This window comes from Emys orbicularis, chromosome 22 (assembly GCF_028017835.1).
Source record: "Emys orbicularis isolate rEmyOrb1 chromosome 22, rEmyOrb1.hap1, whole genome shotgun sequence".
Classification (NCBI taxonomy): Eukaryota; Metazoa; Chordata; order Testudines; family Emydidae; genus Emys; species Emys orbicularis.
The window spans coordinates 7,004,666-7,028,797 of NC_088704.1; the positions used below are offsets into that span (position 1 = coordinate 7,004,666).

A 24,132-nucleotide genomic window follows, 5' to 3' on the forward strand; every position below is an offset into this window, starting at 1 on the left:
TTTATGATCAATGGTTTCTTACAACTCACCTTTGGAGGAACAGTATGCAAGGACTAGCAGAGCGCACAATTCATAGATGCCAAAGCCTGAAGAGACCATTGTGATCATCTAGTCTGACCACCTTCCCCAAAATAGTTCCTAGAGCATCTCGTCTAGAACAACATCCAGTCTTGATTTAAACTACGCCCCATCCCTACGCTCCTCTAACTCCTCATGAGAGGTTTGCAGACACACCACATTCATTGCATCTATCCTGGGCGCCACAGCAACACGTCTGATGGACACCATCTCCCTGCTCAGGCATCCCCATAAGGGATAGGGTAGGGAGTCCGGTCAATTTCTGTGCTGATTAAAGATGAACGGATTAATGAACATTAACAGGATTAGCATCTACCCTACACCTAGGGGGATTTTACTCCATTTCACAACCCTCCTCCCCACTTGATGTGCATACGCATGGCACATACCCACCCCAGAAACAATCTGTCTGAGCCAGGTTTCTGCTTGTGCAGTCCTCTCTGAGAGCAGCAATGGTGCAGACGCCTTTCCATTACCTATGGAAAACAGGCTCCCCCACGCTTCTCTCCGTCTCCAATTGCTGGTGTATTTTGCATACGACAATCCCATTACCCAGTATCCTGAGGATAAACAGGGATCTGGCTGCCACGCTTTAAAGCATCAAGACAGACTATTATGAGGAATGGGATTACGAATAGGGCGATGATTTTCGGAAGCACGAGACGTGAAATGAGTGCAATCCAGCCTGCTGTGCTAACAGTTTGCATTTTTATTTGCTGGGTCTGCTCTCACCTGCTCTGGATAAATTCCATCTAGGGTTTTCACCTCTTGGGCTGCAGTAGAGGACTTGGGTTTATGGTCTCCATAGCCCTGTGAAGAGAAATGCAGAAGGGAACTTGTAAGATCAGAGGGTAAACCACAATCTAACCATTGTCCAAGATTGTGCTATTTAACCTATTCCCTTGGCTTGCAGTGGCTTCTGAAGTAGCCCCATGGAATAACCAAAGGTACAGAGGTCAGCGGCTTTCCTGGGCAGGTTTAACTGCCTGCAAGGGCAGCAGAGACACAGGAAGAACTAGCAATTACAAAAAAGATTTCCCGAAGACCGAGAGGAAAAAGGCTCTGGCTTCTAGTCTGTATTTTATAAAATCCTTGGGTTTTTTGTTGGTCCTACAAAAATGGTTCCGCAGAGGAAAACAAAATGTTATCCCCAAAGCGGGACTGCCAGCATGTGTGTGGGGCACTGATGCTGGGGCATGAGGAAGGGAAAGGACACCTCACCAACAGGCTATCTTCAGCTTCATTTGGAAGAGGGGTAGGCAGGCCAAAGAAACTTCGTTTTCCAAACTTCTAAGAGTAACAGTCAAATGTGACGAGCAATGGGACTTTGATAAGGCAGCTAATTGATAGGTCAAGGGGAAAAAAAAAAAAAAAAGATCAGAGTATCTAAATCAGTATGAAACAAAAAAGCCAATACGGTGACTGAACCTTGAAAACCACTGAACATTCAAAACACTGAAATGGAGGCACAGAGAAATCCAGAGCCACAAGCAGGCTAGCGCTAGCTCCAGCTCCACCCCAATCACTCGGGACACTGAGAATTAGAACCAAGGAGGCAGATATAAGTCACCATACAAAGGTATGGCACGAGCCACATACGACACGCGTCAGAAGTTTGTGAGCGGCGGCACAGCTGCCGGGAGCCGGGGGTTGGGATTCTTGCTGAAGCCCCGAGCTCTGGCAGGTGCACCCCCCGCAGGGCTGAAGGCCCAAGACCCCCCCCCCCCCTCCCCACTGGGCAGAAGCCCCTTCCACAAGGCAGAGGTCCTGAGCTTCCCCCGCTCCCAGTCTAGCAGGTGAAGAACATGGGGGCTCCGTGAGCCGCACCTTAATGGCAAAAGAGCCGCAGGTGGCTCACGAGCTGCAATTTGGCCACCCCGGCATAGCAGAAGTAGTCAAATACTTTAGTAATCTGGGGAGACACAGACTGGGACTGTATAATTCAGTGTGTCATATCAAAATAGTTTGAGATCATCATAAAAATGTACGGATGTCCTCAACTAAAGCTATGATTTCCTTGGGAAAATGGGGCATATTAGATAGTTATGTCACATTACCCCAGCACTCGAATAGCTCTTAAGGAAGGAGATGGAAGAGCTGTTACACTTGTGGTGAGATAAAACATTCGATAATTAGACACAAGAAGGTGCATTAGGGTGAAGCCAATTGCCTTGTAGAGGTTGTTAGGCACAAGGCAACACTGAATGTTTCCAGCTATGTGGGAAGCCAGTTCTCACCAAAATACAGAACTCACTTAGGTTTATGAGGTAAGTGCATCCATGCATCCACCCTCTCCTCCCCTTCCCTCCGATACAAGCTCCCTGTTTCCAGAAAAATTCACTTAGGAATATTTTGGTAATTTTCTCTGGGAGAAAACTCTGCGTAGTTGTGTGTGTAGGAGTGAGTAGAAAGGTGCGTTTCTGTGTAACACTTCATCTCTGTGTAAATTACCTATCATTGCATCTTCCAAGCTAACCTTTCAACACGTGCAACAGGAAAAAAAATTCCCTTCAATAACTAAATGAAGCAGGACAGTGATCATTTAAAAATATAACACCCCACTAATTTCGTGATCACAGGATTACAACAGTCCACTTGCAAAGCTGTTTTTCACCCATCTCTTTGCTTGCAATCTTATCTTCTCTGGTACCGGACCAGCCTGGCTAGGGTTTCTGTGCCAGTCCCCAGCTGCCTTCTTACCAGTTCACCGAAGGTCGGAGATGGGCCCCAGCTGATTGTGCTCTCATCTGCAGCCACTATAATACTGCTCTTCCTGAAACAGGTACACAGGCTGTTACTGCTACACGATCTGCCTTCACGCCCGCCCCCAGCAGCCCCGCCAGCTAGTTACATTTCCCGTGCCAACTGGCCGCTTGGTACCACAAGAGAATTTCCCCAAGTATTTTTGGATGCTTTCTTGCTCAGGTGCAAACCCTGGTCCAGCTGCTTTCCAAAGTGCTGCAAGGCCTGATCCTGCTGCCTGGGTGGGTGGGTGGATCCTTGTGGAGCCTCACTGAAGTCAGAGGCCCGCCCCTAAATGGATCCCCATAATCATTCATTCCCTAAAGCAGCATTTCTCAAATGCGGCCACCAGCGGATTTTTGTGTGGCTCCAAAGCATTGGCAGAGATCGGGGGCAAAGCAGCGCCCCCTCCCTGCAGCGCCCAGCTATTGCTCCTGAATAGCTGTAACCAGGGGCGGCGAGAAGCGCTGCCTTGGTGTTTGCACTGGCACTGCTAGCGGAGATTGGCACCCTGCACCACGCAGCCTCCTCAGAGGCTCTGGGCAGCACCTCTCGAGATGTATGGGGCCGGTGTGCACAGCGCTGGAGGTGGCTCTTGTCAGGGCATTCAGTCCCCAGGGCAGCTCCCTGGCTCCCACCTGGCTAGGGCATGAGAGAGTTCCTGACCCGCCTTCCCTGGGCCGGGCTCTCACTGAAGGGCACGGGAGGCAGGGATAGAGAGCCAGGTTTGTCAGAGCCGCCACCAGCAAGAGTTGGTGGCCACACTCTGAGGCCACCAATAAATTTGTCGAGAGAAGCCCTGTAACATACTCAAGATAAAAACCTTTAACAGAAAATCAAGGAGAGGTTGAACAAACATTAGGTCTTAAAGGGATTCCCTTCCCATGTCCACTAATACAATGCTCCTACTCAAACGGCAATCAGGCAAGTCAGAGATCAATGTTCATTTGAATGAATGCCCACGTATCAGAAGTTGCTTGCTTTTTAGCGACAGAACATGCAGGGGAATGCCTGGGTTGAGAGAGTGAGGAAAGAAATCTTTAAGTCCTAGTGTAAAGATTTACTCTACAAGTTTGCCGAGCCCTTGGAGGTCATGTGTTAGGTTTCTTCATTGCAGCATAGTAAAATTAGTTACAGTTGATTTACGGGGGGACTTTCAAACAGATCCTGAAGTTCCCCACTCTGAAGAGCTTGCAGTCAAAGAGAGACAAGACAAAGATAGGTGTGGCATGAGACAACAGGCCAGATAAGGGAGAGGGTGAAGAGGATAGGAGACCAAGGAGGAAGGATTCCTGGAGAAAGAAGGTTTTAAAAAGGTGAGGAGGAGATAAAATTATTCTATTTCTCACGGACCTCTAGCCAAATGCTCAAGCTGTTCACAAATCTCCCATTAATACAAGCAGAAGCATCCTCTAAGCAACCTAGAAACACTGAATAGCACCCCCTCCTCCCCCCCCCCCCCCACACACACACAGTGGAGTGCTACAGTCAGTGCTGGAGAATGGTTGAGATTTTAGAATACTCTGATCAAATCAAGTGATTATTAAAGAGGTTTTAAAGATTTGTATGCAGCGTTGGAGCGGTCCCAGGATATTAGAGACCAGGTGGGGAGCTCATATCTTTATAGAGCCAACTTCTGTTGGTGAGAGAGACAAGCTCTGTGTAAGCTCCGCAGCTGGTCTCTCTCACCAACAGAAGATGGCCCAATAAAAGACACTACCTCACCCACCTGGTCTCTTTTAAAGATTCGACAGTTTCTCCCCCACGCCCAGCTGACTGCAGCAAATCACGCAACCCCACCACGAAACCCATCATCCCAACCCCACAGCGGGAACTGGAAGGTCAGACATCCCATGATGGGTTCTCCACTCTCCATCATGAATCTAAACAAAGATGTTTGCTCCCTCCCAGCACAGGACAAGGCAACAAACCTTTCTAGGAGGAGAGATTTGCACCCAGACAGTCATTTATCATGGGCCATTTCCCTCAGTCCTTGCTTTAACCAGGACTCAGGCCTCCCTTCCTTCTCTAGTGCTATTAAGAATACCCACCCTATGTATCCAGCAGCTTTCCCCCTACCACAGGGTCAAAAAGCAAACCAACTCAACACCACTGCCTGGATCCACCAAGCAGAGCTGGACCCCAGGCCTGGATAATCGAATCAGATCTCGGTGTATGTAAATAGAACTAGTCAGTAGGAGCCATTTCATGGGGCCAGATTCACTGCTCTTACTATCAGTCCCTTCTGTACTTGGATCTGCCAGCTAACAGCACTACTTCTGCGACGTCATTCAGGCAAGCTGTGAGCAATGGTTCCCACCTCCCCAGTTCTGGGAGCAGAAGCGGTCACTTACCCACAGGCCAAGCTGCGGATTTTCCAGCCACAGAGGTCCTGCACGGCTTTGGGGTACATGGTTGACTCACGGGAGGTGTTTGTGGCTCCCCAGAAAAACAGACCACCTGCAAAACAGAGCAAACAAACCAACCTCAGGCTCGGAGATATTCTCGGATACAGAAATCCGTTTGAAACGCACATGCACGGACGCTATGAAAGGGATCTGCAGAGACGATGTAACACATGCTGGTCGAGCACTCCAGGGTTTATTTTAAAGATACTGGGAGGATTCATAAGTGAGCTCTCTCTGAATGGAGACAAAGGCTGTCTATTGGAGCGTGGCTCTCACAAAACAGACGTTGTGCGGAATGATGGCTTTGTGCCAAGACCCATCTGCAAAGAAAGACGGGGCAACTGACCTGTTTCGCTGACAGCAAAGGAGCAGGTGTAGCCGGCGTAGATCTGAGCCGCCCCACGGCCCGGGAAGTCAAAGAGCTTGACCAGCCGTGGCACCATCTCGTCCTTCTGCTCTGCATGGCCCAGCCGGCCGTACCCACCAAAGCCCCAGGAGAACACACGCTTCTGGGAGTCTAAAACAAGCTGCAAAGGGACAGATGGTGACATGGACTTGGGTTTAGACACAGGAAGAAGTCTCCCCACCATGCAGCTATTTGCAGAATGGATTATTGGTTCTGCTCTACAGATCTTGGCAGACGACCAAATGCAGCTGTGTCAGAGGCTTAAAGATAATCTATGGCAAATTCTATGCTGCAGGGGCTGCAACTATTGAGATGATGCACGTAATACAAGGACATTCCACTATTGTCTCTGCCAACTATTCCATTTTTCCACTCTTATCTTAATTGTTGTTAAGTCACATGTCTTCCCACTCCTCTCCTCCAGTAATAAAGCCAGAAGCAAAAAGGGCTAGGTGTCTAGACAGCTGGGTAATTCTGGCAATTTCATACTCCGATATTGATTAAACTGGAGAAAGAGCAAACAAGATGAGGACCCCGCCACCTCCCCCAGGATTCCCGCTCAGAGCTTTTGTGCTACTCTACACAGAGCTACTCAACAATGGGCAATAAAATACCAAGACTTTGCCTGGTGCATTTACACAACAATTAGAAATTAGCTGCCACCCATGATGTGGCCTCCAGTACTAGAGGAGTTAAGTCACATGGCAGCTTCAGTCAGATAAAACATCTCAGTAACAATAACTGGAAAAGACATTTATACTTCAGGCATCCTGTGGGTACACATGTACCTTTCCCTCCATTATTTGCTTAACTGGAAAAGACATTTATACTTCAGGCATCCTGTGGGTACACATTCATCTTTCCCTCCATTATTTGCTTAACAAGTGTCTGTCTCTCAGCAAGCTATTACCGAGTGGATTTTCAGGTTTGGAGGGGGTTTATTTTTAATCTATTATTACACATTTCAAACCCCTAAATGTTAAGGAATCAAACTACTCAAATTGGATTAGGACACCTCCCACGCAAACTAAAGTCATAATCTGATTACGCCAAGACTGGACTCAAAACCTAAGCAGGGCAGGGAGATACAGAAGGTTTGTGCAAACGACGGCCTGTATTACAGATTTGTGTCAGCGGACAGCACATTTCCCGTCCTTCCACTGCGTGAATTACCTATTCTAAGAAAAGGTGTCTGACTCCAACTGTCCCTAGAGAAGTTTCAACATGCACCGAGACAAAGTTGTGATCAAACCTTTACACCATGGGTTAAAATCTTGCAAATGGTCCACAGACATGGGATTACAGCCTTAAGGCTGGAATCAACATACTTTTGGGGTACGTCTGCACTTGGAATCTCCCCCCCCAGCTCCTAGCTAGCACACCAAAAGCAGAGCGTAGCTGCAGCAGGACAAGCAGAAGAATGCGCTAGCACCCCTGAGTATGTGCCGATCCGAGAACACAGGCACATTTCTCAGGACAGCCAGCTGTCCCGCCGCCCACACTGCTGCAGCGACACTATTTTTAATGCACCAACTCAATCACAGCTAGCGTGAGTACGTCGCCTCAAGCCGGGAATCAGACCCCTGGCCCAAGCGTCGGTATACCCTTAGTTATAGCTGATGGAAAGAAGCGAAGAGAGAGCACCGAAGGCTTTAACGCCTCAGAGGATAAACATGCGGGAAAGTTTTCAACTAGGTCTAGTATAACTTCTGGCTAGAGATGGGACAAACCAAGATTCCGAATCCAAAACTCCTGGAACTCTGAAAATTCTTGGCACTGGAGCAGATCTGTTCAGTGCAGCTCTGTCACTATTACTGAGAATCCAGCACGAATCAAAGTCATTTGTAAAGAGACGACGTAACTGCCAGTCACCAGGAGTGAATTAACTGCATGTGGAACGTACAGCAAATTGAGGGGGACTCATCAAATCAATTGCTGTCAGCCCCCAGCAGAATCCCAATGACTGCCGCTGAGCAATGCTAGATAGGGAATTGGTTTCTTTGCGGAGCACTGCTGCGGGCAGTGCTTCAGACTGCCAGGTGAAATCCCTGCCTTACCGTGTGGTTAGCACCGCAGGCCACATCTCGCACGACCACGTTAGGGACAGGAAGGATCTGCCCATCTTTTGTCTTTTCGATGAAGATGGCAACGCGACGGGGCACCAGCTCACAGTCGTACTCTATCCTCTGAGCACGGGCGATGAACTTCCCATCGGAATTGTGTCCTGTTGTAGGGCAGACGGAGATATGAAAAGGAACTCTGCGTGGCCGGCTACCCTGGCCCACGCCACCCAGTAACTCAGCAGGAACCCTCTTGAACAGATATCCCATGACCCATGGGATAGGAGCACCACTCTAAATTACTAAACGCATCAGGGTAACGGTTTCTGTGCTAACCGTATATTCCTGCTGAAGAGGGCGGTGTGGAATACTTCTAACTACACACAGCCATTATTATGTGTACTGCAGTTGCACCTAGGAGCCCTAGCGTGGCCCGGGCCCCCACTGGGCTAGGCACAGTACAAACACGGAACAAAGACAGATCCTCCCCAAAGAGCTTCCCCTCTCATTAAGGGCAAAGGAGGAGGAATTCTTTGCAGCTACTCCTGGAGCTTTTCCCATTTATAAAGAATTTCCACCTGATTTCCCCTACAGGCAATTTAATGTCATTCCCCATTTTGTCAGGAAACGGCACCTCCGGCACGTCACGGTATGTCTATTCTGCGATAAAAATCCCACAGCACCAAGTCCCCGAGCCCAGGTCAACTGACTTGGGCTCATGGGGCTAAACATTGTAGTGTAGACATTTGGGCCCGGGCTGGAGCCCGGGCTCTGAGACTTTCCCCCACCCTCCAGCCTGAGTGTCTACACTGCAATTTTATAACCCCGGAAGCCGGAGTCAGCTAACCTGGGCCAGGCACGGGTCTTTTCTTGCAGTGCAGACATACTCTCCGAGACCCTTCCAGCCTGCTCAGGAAATCCTCACCACCCTCCGAGAAGAGGCACCCCGTGGCTGCATCAAAGCCTCTCCTGCAGGAAAGCATGCGCACTCCCTGCTCTGTAGATCATAGCTACTAGACATTAACCAGATAAAGTACAGCTCATGCATAATTGAACACGCTGCCTGGATGCACAGTGGCAGATTGTTATTTCTGCGGCACTGACAGGCTACACAGTCTAGCATTCCAAATGGGGGCGGGGGTGTTATGGACAATCCAGGGGCAACAGCTTTTGTTTGATTGTAACACCGCCGCCTCACACTTCTCTCTCCCTTTCAATCAGAAGATCTCAAAAGCACTTTACGAATATTGGCAAATTAAGCCTCACCACCCACATGTGAGGCAGTCTAGAAGCACTCACTGTATACCTGGGGAAACTGAGGCATAGAAAGGAGAGGCATATTGACCAATGTCATACAAACAGAGCAGAGAGAAGAGAAGCCAGATCATAGGCTTTAAACACAAGGCCACCATCCCCTCTGGAAGGGGACTGAGATAAGATGTGCCCCCCCATTATTGTTTAGATTATACCAATATGCCAGTCTACAAAAAGCTTGGTGGCTGTCTCAGGCTGGATTTGAAGTCTGCTGTCATTAAAACTAGATAGTCCTTTAAAAAATAAATCATACCCAGCTGTCCATATTCAGGGCACCCAAAGGAATACAGGTTTCCTTTGCAGTCCATTATCATGCTGAATTCAGCCCCACAGGCCATTTTGGTAATAGGCTGGCCATTGTACATTATCTACAAAGGAAGGAGACAACAGTAGCATTTGGCAACAGATGAAACAGAGTGACCCAAGTGCCCCTTCTAGGCTGCCAGTGAGCACTGCCAGACTCCCAGAGCAAATATATGGCTAGGCTTTCAAGGAACACACAGTTCTTTTCCGACACGTGTGCAAATACCAGGCCCAAATTACCTAGGCAAATCAGGTATTTGCATGTACAGTTAAGCAGTACGTTTGCATCCACCAAGTGGCTATGTTTAGTGGGTACTAATTTACATGCAAAATTGTGCAAACCTAACCGAAGAAACCTGGCCTGTCGTTTAAATAACTGCCCCAATATTGGGGAAAAGGGTTTGGGAAATGGTCAGTTCACTAAGTAATCCACAAAAATATGAAGGGAGAAGGAGAAAATAGGAACTGAGGGTGTGTCTACACTGGAGCTGGGGGGTGTAAGTTCTGGCTTGAGGAGACATCCCACGCTAGTGCTGATCAAGCCAGCATGCTAAAACCAGACGTGCAGCCAGCTGGTGGGAGAGGCTAGCCGCTTCGAGTACAATCCCATCTGAGCTGCTAGGTACGTTCTCAGGTGGCTAGGTTGCACCACGGGGGCTACACTTGTATTTTAGCACACCAGCTCCATCACAGTTAGAGTAGGTTATATCTACTCGAGCTGGAAACGCACCGCCAGCTCCTGTGTAGACAGACTGTAAGCGTTTCTTAGGACAGCTCCTCGGCTAAACTTCCACTCTGCCCTCAGCTAGACATTCTCTTCACTTACTTCATGCACTGGGGCAATATTTTGCCACCCTTTGGCTCTTGCGTCTTCAGCCCAGACCCATAAGAGAATGGATCCCAGTGATTATAAGGCAGCGGCGGGCTCTGTTTAATCTCCAGTCCGAGGTGTGAAAACTCTCCTCTCTGATCCATTTTGTTTTCCAAGACAAGAATGGGATGGCTAAGAAACAGGTAATCTCCTCCACAGGCAACCAGTCTGACCATTGTTTTGACTTTGTGATATGAAAATTTGAGAGCCTGTCTACCAAAAATTCAACTTATGGTGGTCCAAAAACTCACATGGGATGCTTTCAGCCCCCAGCCACACCAGGGACCAATCTAGTAGCTGAGCTGTTTGAACACTGGATTGCCTGGCCATTGAGGGGGAAACAACACTTTAAAACCACACTTAAAAGTTACGGGAGGATCTAGATCAGGGGTGGGGCAAACTACGGCCCCTGCTCGGCTCCTATGCACTCCAATGGCCCCGCTCCACTGGGAGTTCCAGGGGCGCTGCCTGCAGACGGGGCAGTGTGTAGAGCCGCCTGGCCGCGCTTCCGCGTAGGAGCTGGAGAAGGGACATGCCCCTGCTTCCAGGAGCTGCTTGAGGTAAGCAGCACTCAGAGCCTGCACCTTGAGCCTCTCCCCACGCCCCAACCCCTGCCCCAGCCCTGATCCCCCTCCCGGCCTCCAAACCCCTCAATCCCAGCCCGGAGCACCCTCCTGCACCCCAAACCCCTCATCCCCAGCCCCACCCCAGAGCCTGCACCCACAGCTGGAGCCTGAACCTCTTCCCAACCCCAACCCCCTGCCCCAGCCCAGAGCCCCCTCCCACACCCTGAACTCCTCATTTCTGGCTCCACCCCAGAGCCCACACCCCCAACCAGAGCCCTCACCCCCTCCCGCACCCCAACCCCAATTTTGTGACCATTCATGGCCCACCATACAATTTCTATTCCCAGATGTGGCCCTCGGGACAAAAAGTTTGCCCACCCAGATCTAGATGATCACACCGGCCTCTTCTGGCTTTAAAATTTATGTTCTAGACTATATAGAGAGGCTTTAAAACTGTTTGGACCATCCATATTGGCCAGCTATACGTCTGACATCAGATTTAAACTGACTCAGGTAATATTGTATAATCTTCAGTTTGGATAGGGCTTTTCCACTTGTCCAGCAAATAGACAAAATACATGATGTGATGCTATTTATTTTCCAAGTCAGTAAATAACAAACAGAAGAAAATATACAGCAGAAATTTTTGTTCTGGATGAAGATTCCATGTCTCCCCCCAACCTTCACTCCTCTTATTGGAACCAAGTCCAAGCAATTTGGTTTTAAGGATCAATATGGCCCCAAAATGGTCACCAGTGCAGTAGCCAGGACGTGAGAAATTAAGGAACCCGTTGACGGACAGAGGAAACCCAAAGAAGGGCATTAGAAGTACCTGAGTGGGACTTGGAACTGCATCCGTCTGATTGCCAAGACCAAGCTGTCCCATCTTATTCTCTCCAAATGCAAATACAGAGCCACTCTCTGGAACAAGAGGGAAACAAATGCAGGGGGAAGGAGGAGGGGTGGCAGTGAAGGGAGAAGTTTAAACCCCCATGTTAATGCAGAGTTGCTGGAAAACCATTAATACAGACTTGAGATGATCATTGCAATGCACCATGCTAAATTAAAGCATATTGCCCCAAGTGCTATAACTTAAACATTAGAGTTGTCTACAGAGGGACACTCAAGAAAGTTATTTCAAATTCATTAAAGGTGTGAATTTTAATGTGGATTAGCTAAATCGTATTAAACCCGGGTGGACACTCTTAGGCCTGGTCCCCACTAACCCCCCACTTCGGACTAAGGTACGCAAATTCAGCTACGTTATTAACGTAGCTGAATTCGAAGTACCTTAGTCCGAACTTACCGCGGGTCCAGACGCGGCAGGGAGGCTCCCCCGTCGATGCCGCGTACTCCTCTCGCCGAGCTGGAGTACCGGCGTCGACGGCGAGCACTTCCGGGATCGATCCGGGATCGATTTATCGCGTCTAAACCAGACGCGATAAATCGATCCCAGAACATCGATTGCCTGCCGCCGGACCCTCCGGTAAGTGTAGACGTACCCTTATTTGGAATTAACATGGCCCTAATTTGGTTTATCTTAATTCCCTTCTAAGACCACTTTAATTTTGAATAAGAGCCTCCACACTGCAGTTTAATGCAGTTTAACAAATCCACTTTAAAGTCACAGTTTTAGTTAATTTGGATTAACTTTCCCGGGTGCTTCTGTAGCATACTGCTGCCCTAACCCCATAGTGTAGACGCAGCCTACGCTGCCACAATAGGTTTCCCCCCCATCAGTGTAGGAACACAACCTCCCCAAACACATCTACAGAAACCTTCTTCCATCAACGCAGCTGCATCTACTGTGGGGGTCGGGTCACCAAATTCTGGACACGGGTATGGATTTTTCACAGCCCTGACCCATGTCAGCCTAACTTTTAAGTGAAGGCCAGGCCCCCACATAGACAAGCTTTAAGCCATCCAGAATCTCAGGGTATGTCTCCACTAGAAAGGCTACAGCAGCACACACACGGACGCCAGCGACGGAAGGGGCTCTTCGGTCACTGTAGCAAATCCACCTCTCTGAGGCAGTAGCGAGGCTGACGGAAGAACTCTGTTGACCTAGCCGCATCTACACCAGGGCTAAAGTTGGCTTCATTACATCACACAGGGCGTGAAATTTCTCTCAGCCTTGAGCAATGTAGTTAAGCAGACAGAACTTTGTAGTACAGACCAGCCCGGAGAAGGAATGTATTGCAGTAAGAGAAATTAGCAACAAGGCGGCATAATCACCATTTTATAGCACTGCTATCGAGACAGTCATCTCCTGGAGAGGACTATGCATAGGCGGCCATGTCTTACGTTCTAAATAGCAAGACAAAGGGCTTGTTTACATTATACAGTGGTATGAAACGTAGAGCACTCTCATATGGCTCACACTAACTGCCCCATGGAGACACCGCTGGCATGAACTAAAAGGCACTAGCGTAGTCCCATTTGAAACATTAATGCGCACTAGTTATCTTTTAGTTTGTGCCAGCAGGCTCTACAAAGGGCCCTTAGAGCCCTCTACAATTCACACGCCCATAGTCCAGACTGCAGCGCCATGCAGACAAACCTAAATTCGCTTTTTCCCTTCGTGCCCAGTGATGGAAGTTTCAGAAGTGGAGTAAGACTGAGACCATCTTCAATACCCTTCATATTCCTTAGGGTCCCTTCGACTACAAGACCCTGCAACAGAGCTCTCGGCCAAGGACTCCCTTTGCATATCTTCACAAGCCAAGGCATTCGCTACCCACCAGGGGCTGAATGTGCTGCTTCCAAGACCCTATCAGCTTCTGTTAGCCTCGGGAGCAAAAGAGTAAGGGTGAAATCCCAGCCCCATTGAAACAAAAACATGCATTACCTTCAATGGGGCCAGGATAGCACCGAAAGACTCCATCCTCCATCACCACCTAGCCCGAGGTTCTCTCTCTCATTCCCAGGTGCATTGTGCGTTTCCTGAGGATCAGTATTTGATGCACCAGTTCCCTGTATGCCCCAGTATTCTGCAGTGTCCTGTAGGGAGATCGATAGCCCAAGCCCAATTCCTCCTTCCCAGCAGCCTCCCATACCTGTCAGAGCGAGCGTGTGGTTCCGCCCACAAGCTGCTGATGCGATCACCTCGTTGCTGAGAACTTCAATGAGTTTGGGAGCCTCCACGCGCTTGGTATCTCCATGCCCCAGCTGCCCTTTCTCGTTACGACCTAGAGAGAAGCGTGCACACAAACACGCATGACCCGGTGACCACCATACTACAGAGACTCAGATCCCTTTTCCTGCTCATTGCACTGTGCCCCTTCTCAGTTGTGACCAGACCTCACACTAGGAGGTCTGATCGACTCCTCCATCCTTCCCAAGCAGAGCTTGCCTAGTGTACAAGTTCCTAACCCGGGGAGAGCAACAGGTCTCAACGGGTCGTGACCATGCTCCCTTTCCTTATGGCTGCCTTCAAGCTTTGCCAGTTGTAGCGTGGGAGCCGTGATACGGAAAAGGTGGAGAACCACCATTCTAGTGCATAGTGCATCTGAACTAGTCTCCTTGAGATTCACAAAGATACAGCAAGGGGCAAGTCACCCACTAGCTGTCAAAGATCTAATTTGCCCCCACTGAACTGTTTCAACTAGGGCAAAAGCCAGGGAACCAAGTTTTCAGCACTTCTGATACAGACAGCTGATAATCTTAGGAGTCTGCTGCAATTCAGAGCTGGGCAGAGACCACAGCCTTCCTTTATGCCAGCCATATCTTTACTTGATTCATGATCTAAGGGCTACTGATACATACTGTTTATGCCTACTACTCACCCCAGCTCCAGAGCTTCCCCTCTGCGGTGATGAGCAGACTATGAGCTGCACATGGTCCCGAAACCACAGTCCGTACCTGAATCCCTGAGAGACACCCATACCTGTGAGGCCCCCACAAGTTCTGGCCCAGGTTACGGTAAGCCACTGTAGAGAAAGCGGAATACAGACAAGTCTTACAAATAACATGAAGTCAGCAGCAAGTGCACTAAAATCATCTCTAACAAGTCACTGTCCACACAGAAAACCCATTTAAATCGGGACAGGTTTGTGGATTCAGTTTTGTCCCAGAGTTTATCCAAAATTAAGGTTGTCCTACGTAGTTCCTGCACCTCACCTCATTCAGCTGATTTGTGGTTATATTTTATGTAACTGCTATTACAGAAATCCAAAATAGTTTTCAGTTGCCCACTGACATCTTACGTTCACCTCACTGTTCTGTCACGCTACAGGATATCCTTGGTTGTCAACATGAGACAGGAAGAGGGAAAGGACCGCAGGAGATTTGTGGCCTATCAGAGTCATATTAACACTGCTGATTTCTATTGAGAGGTTAATTAGACCAAAAACCACCCAACAAAGCAGTCCCAGCAATTACAGGCACCGTGACAAAGCGAGAGAGCTAGAGAAAGAATGGGAGACCTCAGTGAACCAATTAAAGTCACTGTTCCAATTACCTGCATCCTACTTAGGTGGCTTTGACCATACCACAAAATGAGGCTTGAAAATACTGAGTGACCTAAATGACTTCAGGAGTCAATTGATCCTTCATGACTTAATTTTCCCCATAAGTATAACGGGGCTGTAATACAGCATCTCTATCCGGGGATCTTAAAGTGCTTTGCAAACATCAGTGAGTTTAGCTTCACGGCACCCTGCTGGATACCTCCAGATTGTCCAATTTTACACATAAGGAACAACGGGTTAAATCCTGCGACGTATCCAGCACCCACCGACTTCAATGATAGCTGAGGCATTCAGCATCAGGAATGAGAGCCTCCGACTGATGAAGTGCACTGCCTACAAACGGAGTTCTGATGGACACACTCCACTCTATGCATATTAGATCTTGTTTGTTCGATCCATCTTCCTTTATGCCTTTAGCCTTCTTTGCCAATGATCTACCACCACAGAGCACTGTAGTTACGACACTGTATTATTTAGATTTACAATAAGTGGGCTCCAAGCAATTCCATGCACTTTTAAATGCTTTGTCATTGTATTTTTTTTTTTTAAACACTTCCACCACATCACAGGGGTATTATGAGGCTTAATTCATTAGCTGACAGCATTGTAAGTGTGCAAAGCACGGCAGAACTTGCAGTTTGTTGTTGGGCTTCCTAGTCACAAACTCTGCAGTCTGTGTGTGAAATGGGACTGAATATCACAGAGGAGTTTGTTAGAGGCTGGCAGTTTGCAATAATGGCAGCTACCAATTATTATGTCTGTTTGTTTTAGCTACAAACGTTGAATGCTGCTGCTGCTGTCTATACTTGTCCTGGATACCCACAGAAAAAGGCACCTTGGTTCACCTTGTTTGCAGATGATATTCTAAACAATCTTTCTCTTCACTGCACAGAAGAGGATATTGATGAATACAGAGATGTTTGAGAGACAGGGGCTCAAAATTAACAGAGGAAAAACAGAATATATGGTATGTGATTTCAATAATATGAACACTGAAGAATTATCCTTGAAACCAGATGGGCAGACAATCTCAAAAATGCAAAGTTTCAAGTATCTGGGTTCCAGCTTCTGGGAAAATGGGAAAACGGAGGACAAAATTAGAGGTAGATAATAAACCACAGCTCAAATGGAGAGAGATAAGTGGTGTCGTATGTGACAGGAAGATTAAAGGGAAAGCCTTAAAAACGGTGGTCCATCCAGTTTTAAATGTCTGGCATGAAGTGTTACGCAACAGAAGAAACATGAGCAAACAGAAGTTAAGATGGATAAGTGGTGTAAGCAAGAAAGACCACGGGAGGAATGTGCATGGTAGAGACGTGCTCAAAGTAACACTCAGCAATGAAAAAATGAGGGAATGCAAGCTCAGATGGTTTGATCAGGTAAAGTGCATTCCTAATAACATGTGGCTATTAGAGTCCAACAGATCAAGATTGAAGGAAAAAAGACAGAGGCCGACAAGGAAAAGGGGTGGGATGCCGTAAGGGAATAGGCTAGCACGTGGCATGATAGAGGATATGCCATTGAACAGAGCACTTTGGAGGAAGAGGACTCAGAGCAGACTGGATTAACGCAAAGAAGAAGTTGAATGACTGACAGATTACTGAGGTAAGCACTTTTCCCCATTTTAATTATTTGAGGAATCATCTCTATTTCAAGATGCTGTTTACCACTGGGGTAGTGAAACTAGACATATGCAGCAATGGCCAGTGTGTTACAAACGTGGAGAGGAGAAACAATAGAGTGGTTTGTATGTGCTTATCTTGGATGACAGAAATCAAGCAGGACTGGTCTATTTTACACCATTTAAAAAGGGTGTATCTGCTAACAACTCTGGAATGCAGTGTAACTGTGGTTTTTAATTCCCTCTGGTATGGCTTACATCTATCAGTGTCTACTGAATTGCACTAACTGTCCTGACTAGCTGGGATGGAGGAAGTCTGTTAATTGCTGCACTCGAAATTCACAGAGCCAACTAGTGCATTTAACTACGCAACTCCCGTTAAATTTGGTGGGAGCTGTGTGCCTAAATCCCCTAACTTAGGGGTTCTCAACTTTTTTGAGCTCAGGACCCATTTGTAAATGGTTATGGTCTATCTCAACCGAGTAAATAGTCGGGGGGGGGGGGGGGGGGGAGGCCCTGGGGTGGTTTTTGTCAGATCCTGCCCCCACAGGGGGTTGGGTCCTGCCTGGCACTCACCCCATAGTGGTGGCTCCTGTGCTGTGGGGCTGGCTCGACTTGGCTCTCTGCTCCGGGTGTTGCAACCTCTGGAGTTGCAGTGCCGCTCAGGTTTGGCCCCGGTTGTGACCTGGCTCATGGGGTTGCAGTGCCACTCACTCCAATTTGGCCTATCCGGATTCCATCATCACGACAGCTGGGCCAAACCTGAGTGGCGCTTGGACCCCAGGGGCTGTGCTGCCTGGAGCAAGGAGGCGAGCCCAGCCACCCTCATGGGACAGGAGCCAAAGGAGCTGCCAAGCGACCCTGTGAAACATTTTGGCGACCCAATTTTGGGTCCCGACACACAGATTGAGAAACCCTGCCCTAACTGACTTTGAACATCTCAACCGGACTCAATTTGGAGGCTCTAGAGACAGTACAGTAGTCAAAATGATAACAAAAGATTTATAACCAAGGCAGCATGGTCTAGATGGAGAAGCGTTAGGCTAGGACCTAAGAAGATCTGGATTCCATTGCTAGCTCTGCCACTGATGTGCTGTGGGTCTCTGGACAAGTGTTGCTTCATCTCCCTCTGCCCCTATTTCCCTTTCCATCCTTTGTCTGTCTCCTCCATTTAGACTGTAAGCTCTTCAGGGCAGAGACGTCTCGTAAAGCACCTAGCAAAATGGGGCTGTGATCTTGGTTGGATCCACTAGGCACTACCATGAAATAAACAACAACAGAAAGTGATGCTGATTTTACTCAGTCCAACAGTCTGACTCCACAAGGTAAGAATCACTTGTTACCAGGAATCAATGGCGGGAGAAGTTACACTGTGGACAGACGGAGATGTGGGACTCAGGAGAACCCAAATCTTATTCCTGACTCTTCCATTGAGCTGCTGGGTGGCATTGGGCAGGTCACGTCCCCCAATCCATGCCTCGGTTTCCCCATCTGTAAAATGGGGATAATGATCCTGACCTCCTTTGTAAGGACTGTGAGGTACAGGGATGAGACGCGCTAGATAAAAGCGAGGTATTATTAATATTATAAATGATTAGCAACAATTGTCATTTTTGAGCCTACTGGAGACAGCCACCTTGCTGAAAGGTGCTGTCATGTGACCTTTGCTTTGCAGATCCCCATACTCCAAAGACTATAAACCCATTTTCATGTTCGTTTAGCAGTCAGAAAAATCAGTCATTTGTTTGAATAGCAGAGTTCTCATGGTTTGGCAAGCCATTGTTGGAAAGTCTGACCCACAGACAGCTCTCCACGCCGTCAGCATCACTGAAAATCAGCAGGATCTACCTCAGGGGTGGGCAAACTTTTTGGCCTGAGGGCCACATCGGGGTTCCAAAACTGTATGGAGGGCCGGGTAGGGAAGCCTGTCTCTCCCCAAACAGCCTGGCCCCCACCCCCTATCTGCCCCCTCCCACTTCCTACCCCCTGACTGCCCCCCTCAGAACCCCCAACCCATCCAACCCCACCCCCCGGCTCCTTGTCCCCTGACCGCCCCCTCCCGGGACCCCCCAGGACCCCACCCCCTATCCAACTCTCCCCTGCTCCCTGTCCCCTGACTGCCCTGACCCCTATCTGCACCCCCGCCCCGACAGGCCCCCCGGGACTCCCACGCCTATCCAACCCTCTGTTACCCATCTCCTGACCGCCCCCGCCCAGAACCTCCACCCCATCCTCCCTGTCCCCCGACCGTCCCCCAGAATCTCCTATCCAACCCCCGCGCCCTCTTACCATGCTGCTCAGAGCAGCAGGACGGTCCTGCAGGCCCAATGTGGCCAACGGGCCGTAGTTTGCCCACCTCTGATCTAGCTATTCTGGGGCACTTTATGGCCCCTGTTATCACAGCATCTGAGTGCATCCCAATGTTTAATGCATTTATCCTCACAACCCCACCCCCCACATGAGGAAGGGCAGGGCTTTCATCCCCATTGTACAGACACAGAACTGAGTCCCGGAGAGATTAAGTGACTTGTCTAAGGTGTCACATGTAGTCTGTGGCACAGCAGGGACTCAAACCCCGGTCTCTCAAGTCCTAGGCTAGTGGCTGTCTTCAGTACAAGGTTCAGAAACGCTAACTAATTACAGATTTTAAAAAATCCACACATTTCCTCATTTTCCAGAGCAAGAAATGCTTTTTACTTTGAACATTTAGACTCCTGGGCTGAACACAATAGGTGCAGTTTGCCTTTAAGAGAGAGGCCAAACAAAGAGCAGCTGTCTGAGTATAGACAAGGGGGCAGCCTCTGATAACAGACAGGCTACGAGTTCTCAAGGTCAGTGGAGAAGGTGTCTTTGTCCTTCAGTCTCACGTGATACTGAGAACCCAATTCCACAAGTCTTTAAAGAGACTATTTCAACGAATGCCTGGTCTGATATTCAGAAGTGCTAAACAACTTTGGAAATCAGGCCATCAGTACATAGATGGACCCTGGCGTTGTCTTTCATAGAAAGCGTGGCCTCTTCCACATATCGACAAGGTTACATAATTAAGTCTAAACATTTTATAATTAAGAAAAGCACACATTTCTCCCCCCCCCCCCCCCCCGCCAGCAATTTTTTGTAACATTTTAGAAAACAAGTTTTCCCCCAGATGGTCAAATCAGGGTAAGTCCTCAGCCACTGTTTCTTCGTCTAATCACCTTGCTCTTGTTGCATTCCTATCATTTCACGCCCAAAATAACTAAGTACCAGAAATATTTTAAGCTCTTGTTCATCACTTGTTCTTCTTTCCTAATGCATGCCAATAAGCGATACACACAGCTATATACTGACAACATTCAGAGGCTGTTAAAAATCAAATGGTGTTTCACAAATAAGTGGCCATGGATCTGCTATGCTGCAAATACAGACACCTAAAATTCAATAACTTCACATGAAGAAGCAAGAAGCCCCACAGGAGCCCTCTAAGTCATCTAACCACAATAATAGAGAGCTGCCCAGCAAAGCACTGATATCGTAGATTTGGCTTCAAATAGCTCTCGGGCTAGATACTGATCATGGATATGAATTTTTGGAGTCAATAGGAGTGCCTGTCCACCTGACAGTTTTACAAGCTACAGTGATCCCAGTATCCGATAGTACAGTGGTTCGTAACCTGGGGTGCACACACCCGCTGGGGGTGCGAGATGCCCTTTCTGGAGGTGCGAGACATGCCAGATTTTTTTAGAAGGTAACTCGTCAAAAACACAAATTAAGCACAGGCACGTAAGTACAACTACTTTGTTTCATCAAACTTATGTATTTATTAACCTTATACATTTTTTAACGATTACTGTAATATACAAACAAATTCTCTCTCATTTCTATAGTTATGCTATATCTAGGTTTAAAGAACTGACCTACTTCAACGATTTTTGAGAAGGGGTGCGAGAACATATTTTGAGACCCAAAGGGGTGCAGGCTGCAGTAAAGGTTAAGAACCACCGCAATAGTAGGATCAGGCCCACTTGCTGCTGGCTGAGAATAGGCACATTGCACAGACTGGAGAAAGGGAAGCGAACCTCTCTGTCAATAGTTGGCACTGACGCACCACTCAGATAGGCCCCCTCTGCCCCACTCACTCCTCGACCAGCCCTTGAACTTTTAGGACTTGAAAAGTTTCCACTCAGCATTGCCCCACATGCTGCTGTGGAAAGCAAAAGGTGGGAATGTGCATTAAAGCAGAGCTGTGTTCCAGGAGCTTTGTCCTAACTTTCTAACAAGTGCCAAAGTGAAAGCTGTTTGGCGTCCATGAAATATTCTAGGTCGCCTAAGTTCCCTGTAAGCTGCGCGGGGGCGCAGCAGCCTATTTAGTGCCATGCAGGTGCTCAGGGAACCTGCTCGGGGACCTGCCGTGGCCAGGGGAGAGACGCGCCTCCCCCAGCCCCAAGCTAGCCAAGCCTCCAACCTGCCACAGCTGGGGCACCCCTCCCCCAGGCACGACCTGGACCTGCGGGGCTGGGGGAGGAGCACCTATCCTGCAGCCCCAGCCCCGGAGCTGCTACGGGGAGAGAGAGCTGGGGGGAGTCCTCTCTCTCCGCCGTAGCCCTGGAGCACCCTCCTGCACCCCAAACCCCTCATCCCTGGCCCCACCCCAGAGCCTGCACCTCCAGCCGGAGTCCTCACCCCAACCCCCTGCCCCAGCCCTGAACCCCTCATTCCTGGCCCCACCCCAGAGCCTGCACCTCCAGCCGGAGTCCTCACCCCAACCCCCTGCCCCAGCCCTGAACCCCTCATTCCTGGCCCCACCCCAGAGCCTGCACCTCCAGCTGGAGCCCTAACATCCCTGCACCCCAACCCTCTGCCCCATCCCTGAGCCCCATCGCACTCGCCGAACCCCTTGGCCCCACCCCCACCACGTCACAATTACCTCCACACTGGTGCACGTAACAAAATTCATTCCACACATGGATGGGAAAAAATTAGAGGGAACACCATAGGCCGCCATCCTCACAGATCCCACAGATGTTAAGCTGTGGTCACTGTGTCTTCGGCAGAGACGCTTGTTAAGAGTCCGCATGGTTGAGCTTGTCGAAAATCGGACCAGGAGATCTCCAAGAAAGGGATGTCGGCGGCACGCTTCCCTCTGAGCTGGCACTGAACAAATACCCGCAGCATGGTACAATGGGGGAATATACCGCTCATGGCGCCCCCTTTCAGATGAGACAACACTGTGATGATGTCTACTGCTGGTGATTAACAATCTCATTGCACGCCGACAGTTTGGCGATAGGCAGATTCTAGCTTGGACAATGCCTTTCTGCAAACCACAATTCTCACGGATACTGGTTTGGAATTTTAATTCCTTTGCAGGTCATGTGGCTATCCTAAGAATGTCAGTTTTAAGACTGCAGCTTCCTCCTTTCAGAGGGCTTAGTCCTGACTCTGGAAAAGATGTTCAGAGCGTGACTGACTGTTTTTGGTATGGGGACGGTAGAAAAAGAGACAAGCAACAGACATCAGGCTGGTCACCTAAAGGGTATGTCTACACTGCCATCAGGAGGCGATACTGCAGATCAAAGCCAGCTCAGCTACGCTTACACCAGCCGCAATCACACCTCCTGACTGCAGTGCAGACATATCAGTAATACTGTCATTTTATCCACAATGGGCCACTCAGACGCATCAATTGCTTAGCTTCTCCTACCTTGCTGCTTCGGCACTTCTTTACGGCCAATCAGGTCCCAGTTGGTTGCTCCAAATATCAGAAGCTGCCCCTTGCACTTGGACCCTTCGAGTTTCTGCCAGGTGTAAAGAGAAACAATCAGCTCAGCACACAGGAAAGGGAAACAGGAACTGCAAGTGTTCTGCAATTACTTCGGCATACAGGGAGAGGAGGCGGCATGAAACCAAACAGTTTGTTAGTATTGCTACTGTTCATTTAGATGCTCCTGGCAACCGCGGAGTGTTTTATTGCACGCACTATCATTGTGGCGTGTAGCACCACAATTATACCTATTGTTTATTCTTAGACTGATTTTTCTTTTACAAAATCCGGTGAAGATTAGTACCAAATGCATTGCAGCAACTACCGATCAGTAGAGGTATTTGCAAGTTACATTCATAGTACTGAGAGAGGATAAACGCCAAGAAAAGTGGCCTATAGTTAAAAAAAAAAAAAAAAAAACTAAAACTGAATGGCCATTAGAAAGGTGATGGCTAGAGACATTAGGATACAGCAGATGTAACACCCTGTACTGTACATATTAGCTCCTTAAGGCTGAAGATTTCAATTGTTCAAAGAGTTGAATCAAATACACCTTGCACAGGATTCAAACCTTCATTAACGTCAGGGACCTTTTTCCTTCACCCCCCTTTATTCTGGCAGCCCACTGCACTTTAGCCCTTCTTCTCCCAAAGCGCGGCCTACCACTGTGACCATCATCCTACTAGTCAAGATGGGATGCCCTTCAGAGCCCACCGCCATCTCACCCCCATTCCGAGGCATCACCACACAGCACTCCTGCTCTCAGGAACACCGTTCGTGCCCCACAGCAGTTCCTGGCAGCCCCAAAAGGCAAGAAAGCAGGCTTTCTAGCCAGATCACTTATTCTGAACCAATCGGCAACTAAAGGACCAACTGAGTGTTTTCAGAGCCTCACGTTCCTTGAGGAACAGAGACTCTCCAGTTCCCAGACTCTTAAAAATCTGACCCTTTACAGCTGACATAGCATGGCCAGATTCAAAGTTGTGGGCCTGATTTTCTCAAGCACGGGGCCTACATGTCTCCAGCTGCAGCCTATGGAAGAGGCGGGTACTCAGCACCTCTGAAAAATCCAGCCCTTTCTGCACCAAACGTGCACACAGCTCAGAAAACAAAAGCCAGCATCATCCATCCTGCAATCCTGTCCATGGGCTGCTCACAAAGGCGAAGGAATCCCCCACTCCACAGGGCTGAACTTACCCACGTTAAGAAGGTTTAAAAAAATAAGAGTGGGAACAAGAATTCTAGAGCTTAAATTTAAGTGATTGGTTGGGATTTTCAAAGGAGCTAAGGTATTTAAGACACCTAACCAGCCTTGAAATACAATAGGAGCTGGGGGCTTAACTCCTTAAGGCTCCTTTGAACATCCCAGCCATTATATTTGTAATCACTGATAATATAAAACCGCAGAAGACGCCACTCTGACCTTTGGTTGGCAACTTACAAACTAAAATAGCATGGCACACACAAGAGAACGCTTCAAAGGATGGCCTCTGACTTTTACAAGGCTGGGGAAATCATGTTTCCATTTGGTTTTGCTCCCAAGTACACAGC

General features: G+C 48.6%; 1 protein-coding gene across 1 annotated transcript in view; it reads right to left on the bottom strand.

Annotated features, from left to right (window-relative positions):
- RCC2 (regulator of chromosome condensation 2) overlaps nucleotides 1–24,132 on the bottom strand; it is a 31,096-nt gene that overhangs the window by 618 nt on the left and 6,346 nt on the right. The window contains exons 2-11 of the mRNA XM_065421361.1: nucleotides 22,522–22,615; nucleotides 14,534–14,677; nucleotides 13,805–13,936; nucleotides 11,581–11,669; nucleotides 9,262–9,376; nucleotides 7,692–7,858; nucleotides 5,575–5,755; nucleotides 5,175–5,280; nucleotides 2,779–2,851; nucleotides 811–888 (exon numbers count right to left, since the gene is read on the bottom strand). Of these exons, the coding sequence (XP_065277433.1) occupies nucleotides 811–888; nucleotides 2,779–2,851; nucleotides 5,175–5,280; nucleotides 5,575–5,755; nucleotides 7,692–7,858; nucleotides 9,262–9,376; nucleotides 11,581–11,669; nucleotides 13,805–13,936; nucleotides 14,534–14,677; nucleotides 22,522–22,615 (1,179 nt within the window). The remainder of the gene's footprint in view (nucleotides 1–810; nucleotides 889–2,778; nucleotides 2,852–5,174; nucleotides 5,281–5,574; nucleotides 5,756–7,691; nucleotides 7,859–9,261; nucleotides 9,377–11,580; nucleotides 11,670–13,804; nucleotides 13,937–14,533; nucleotides 14,678–22,521; nucleotides 22,616–24,132) is intronic.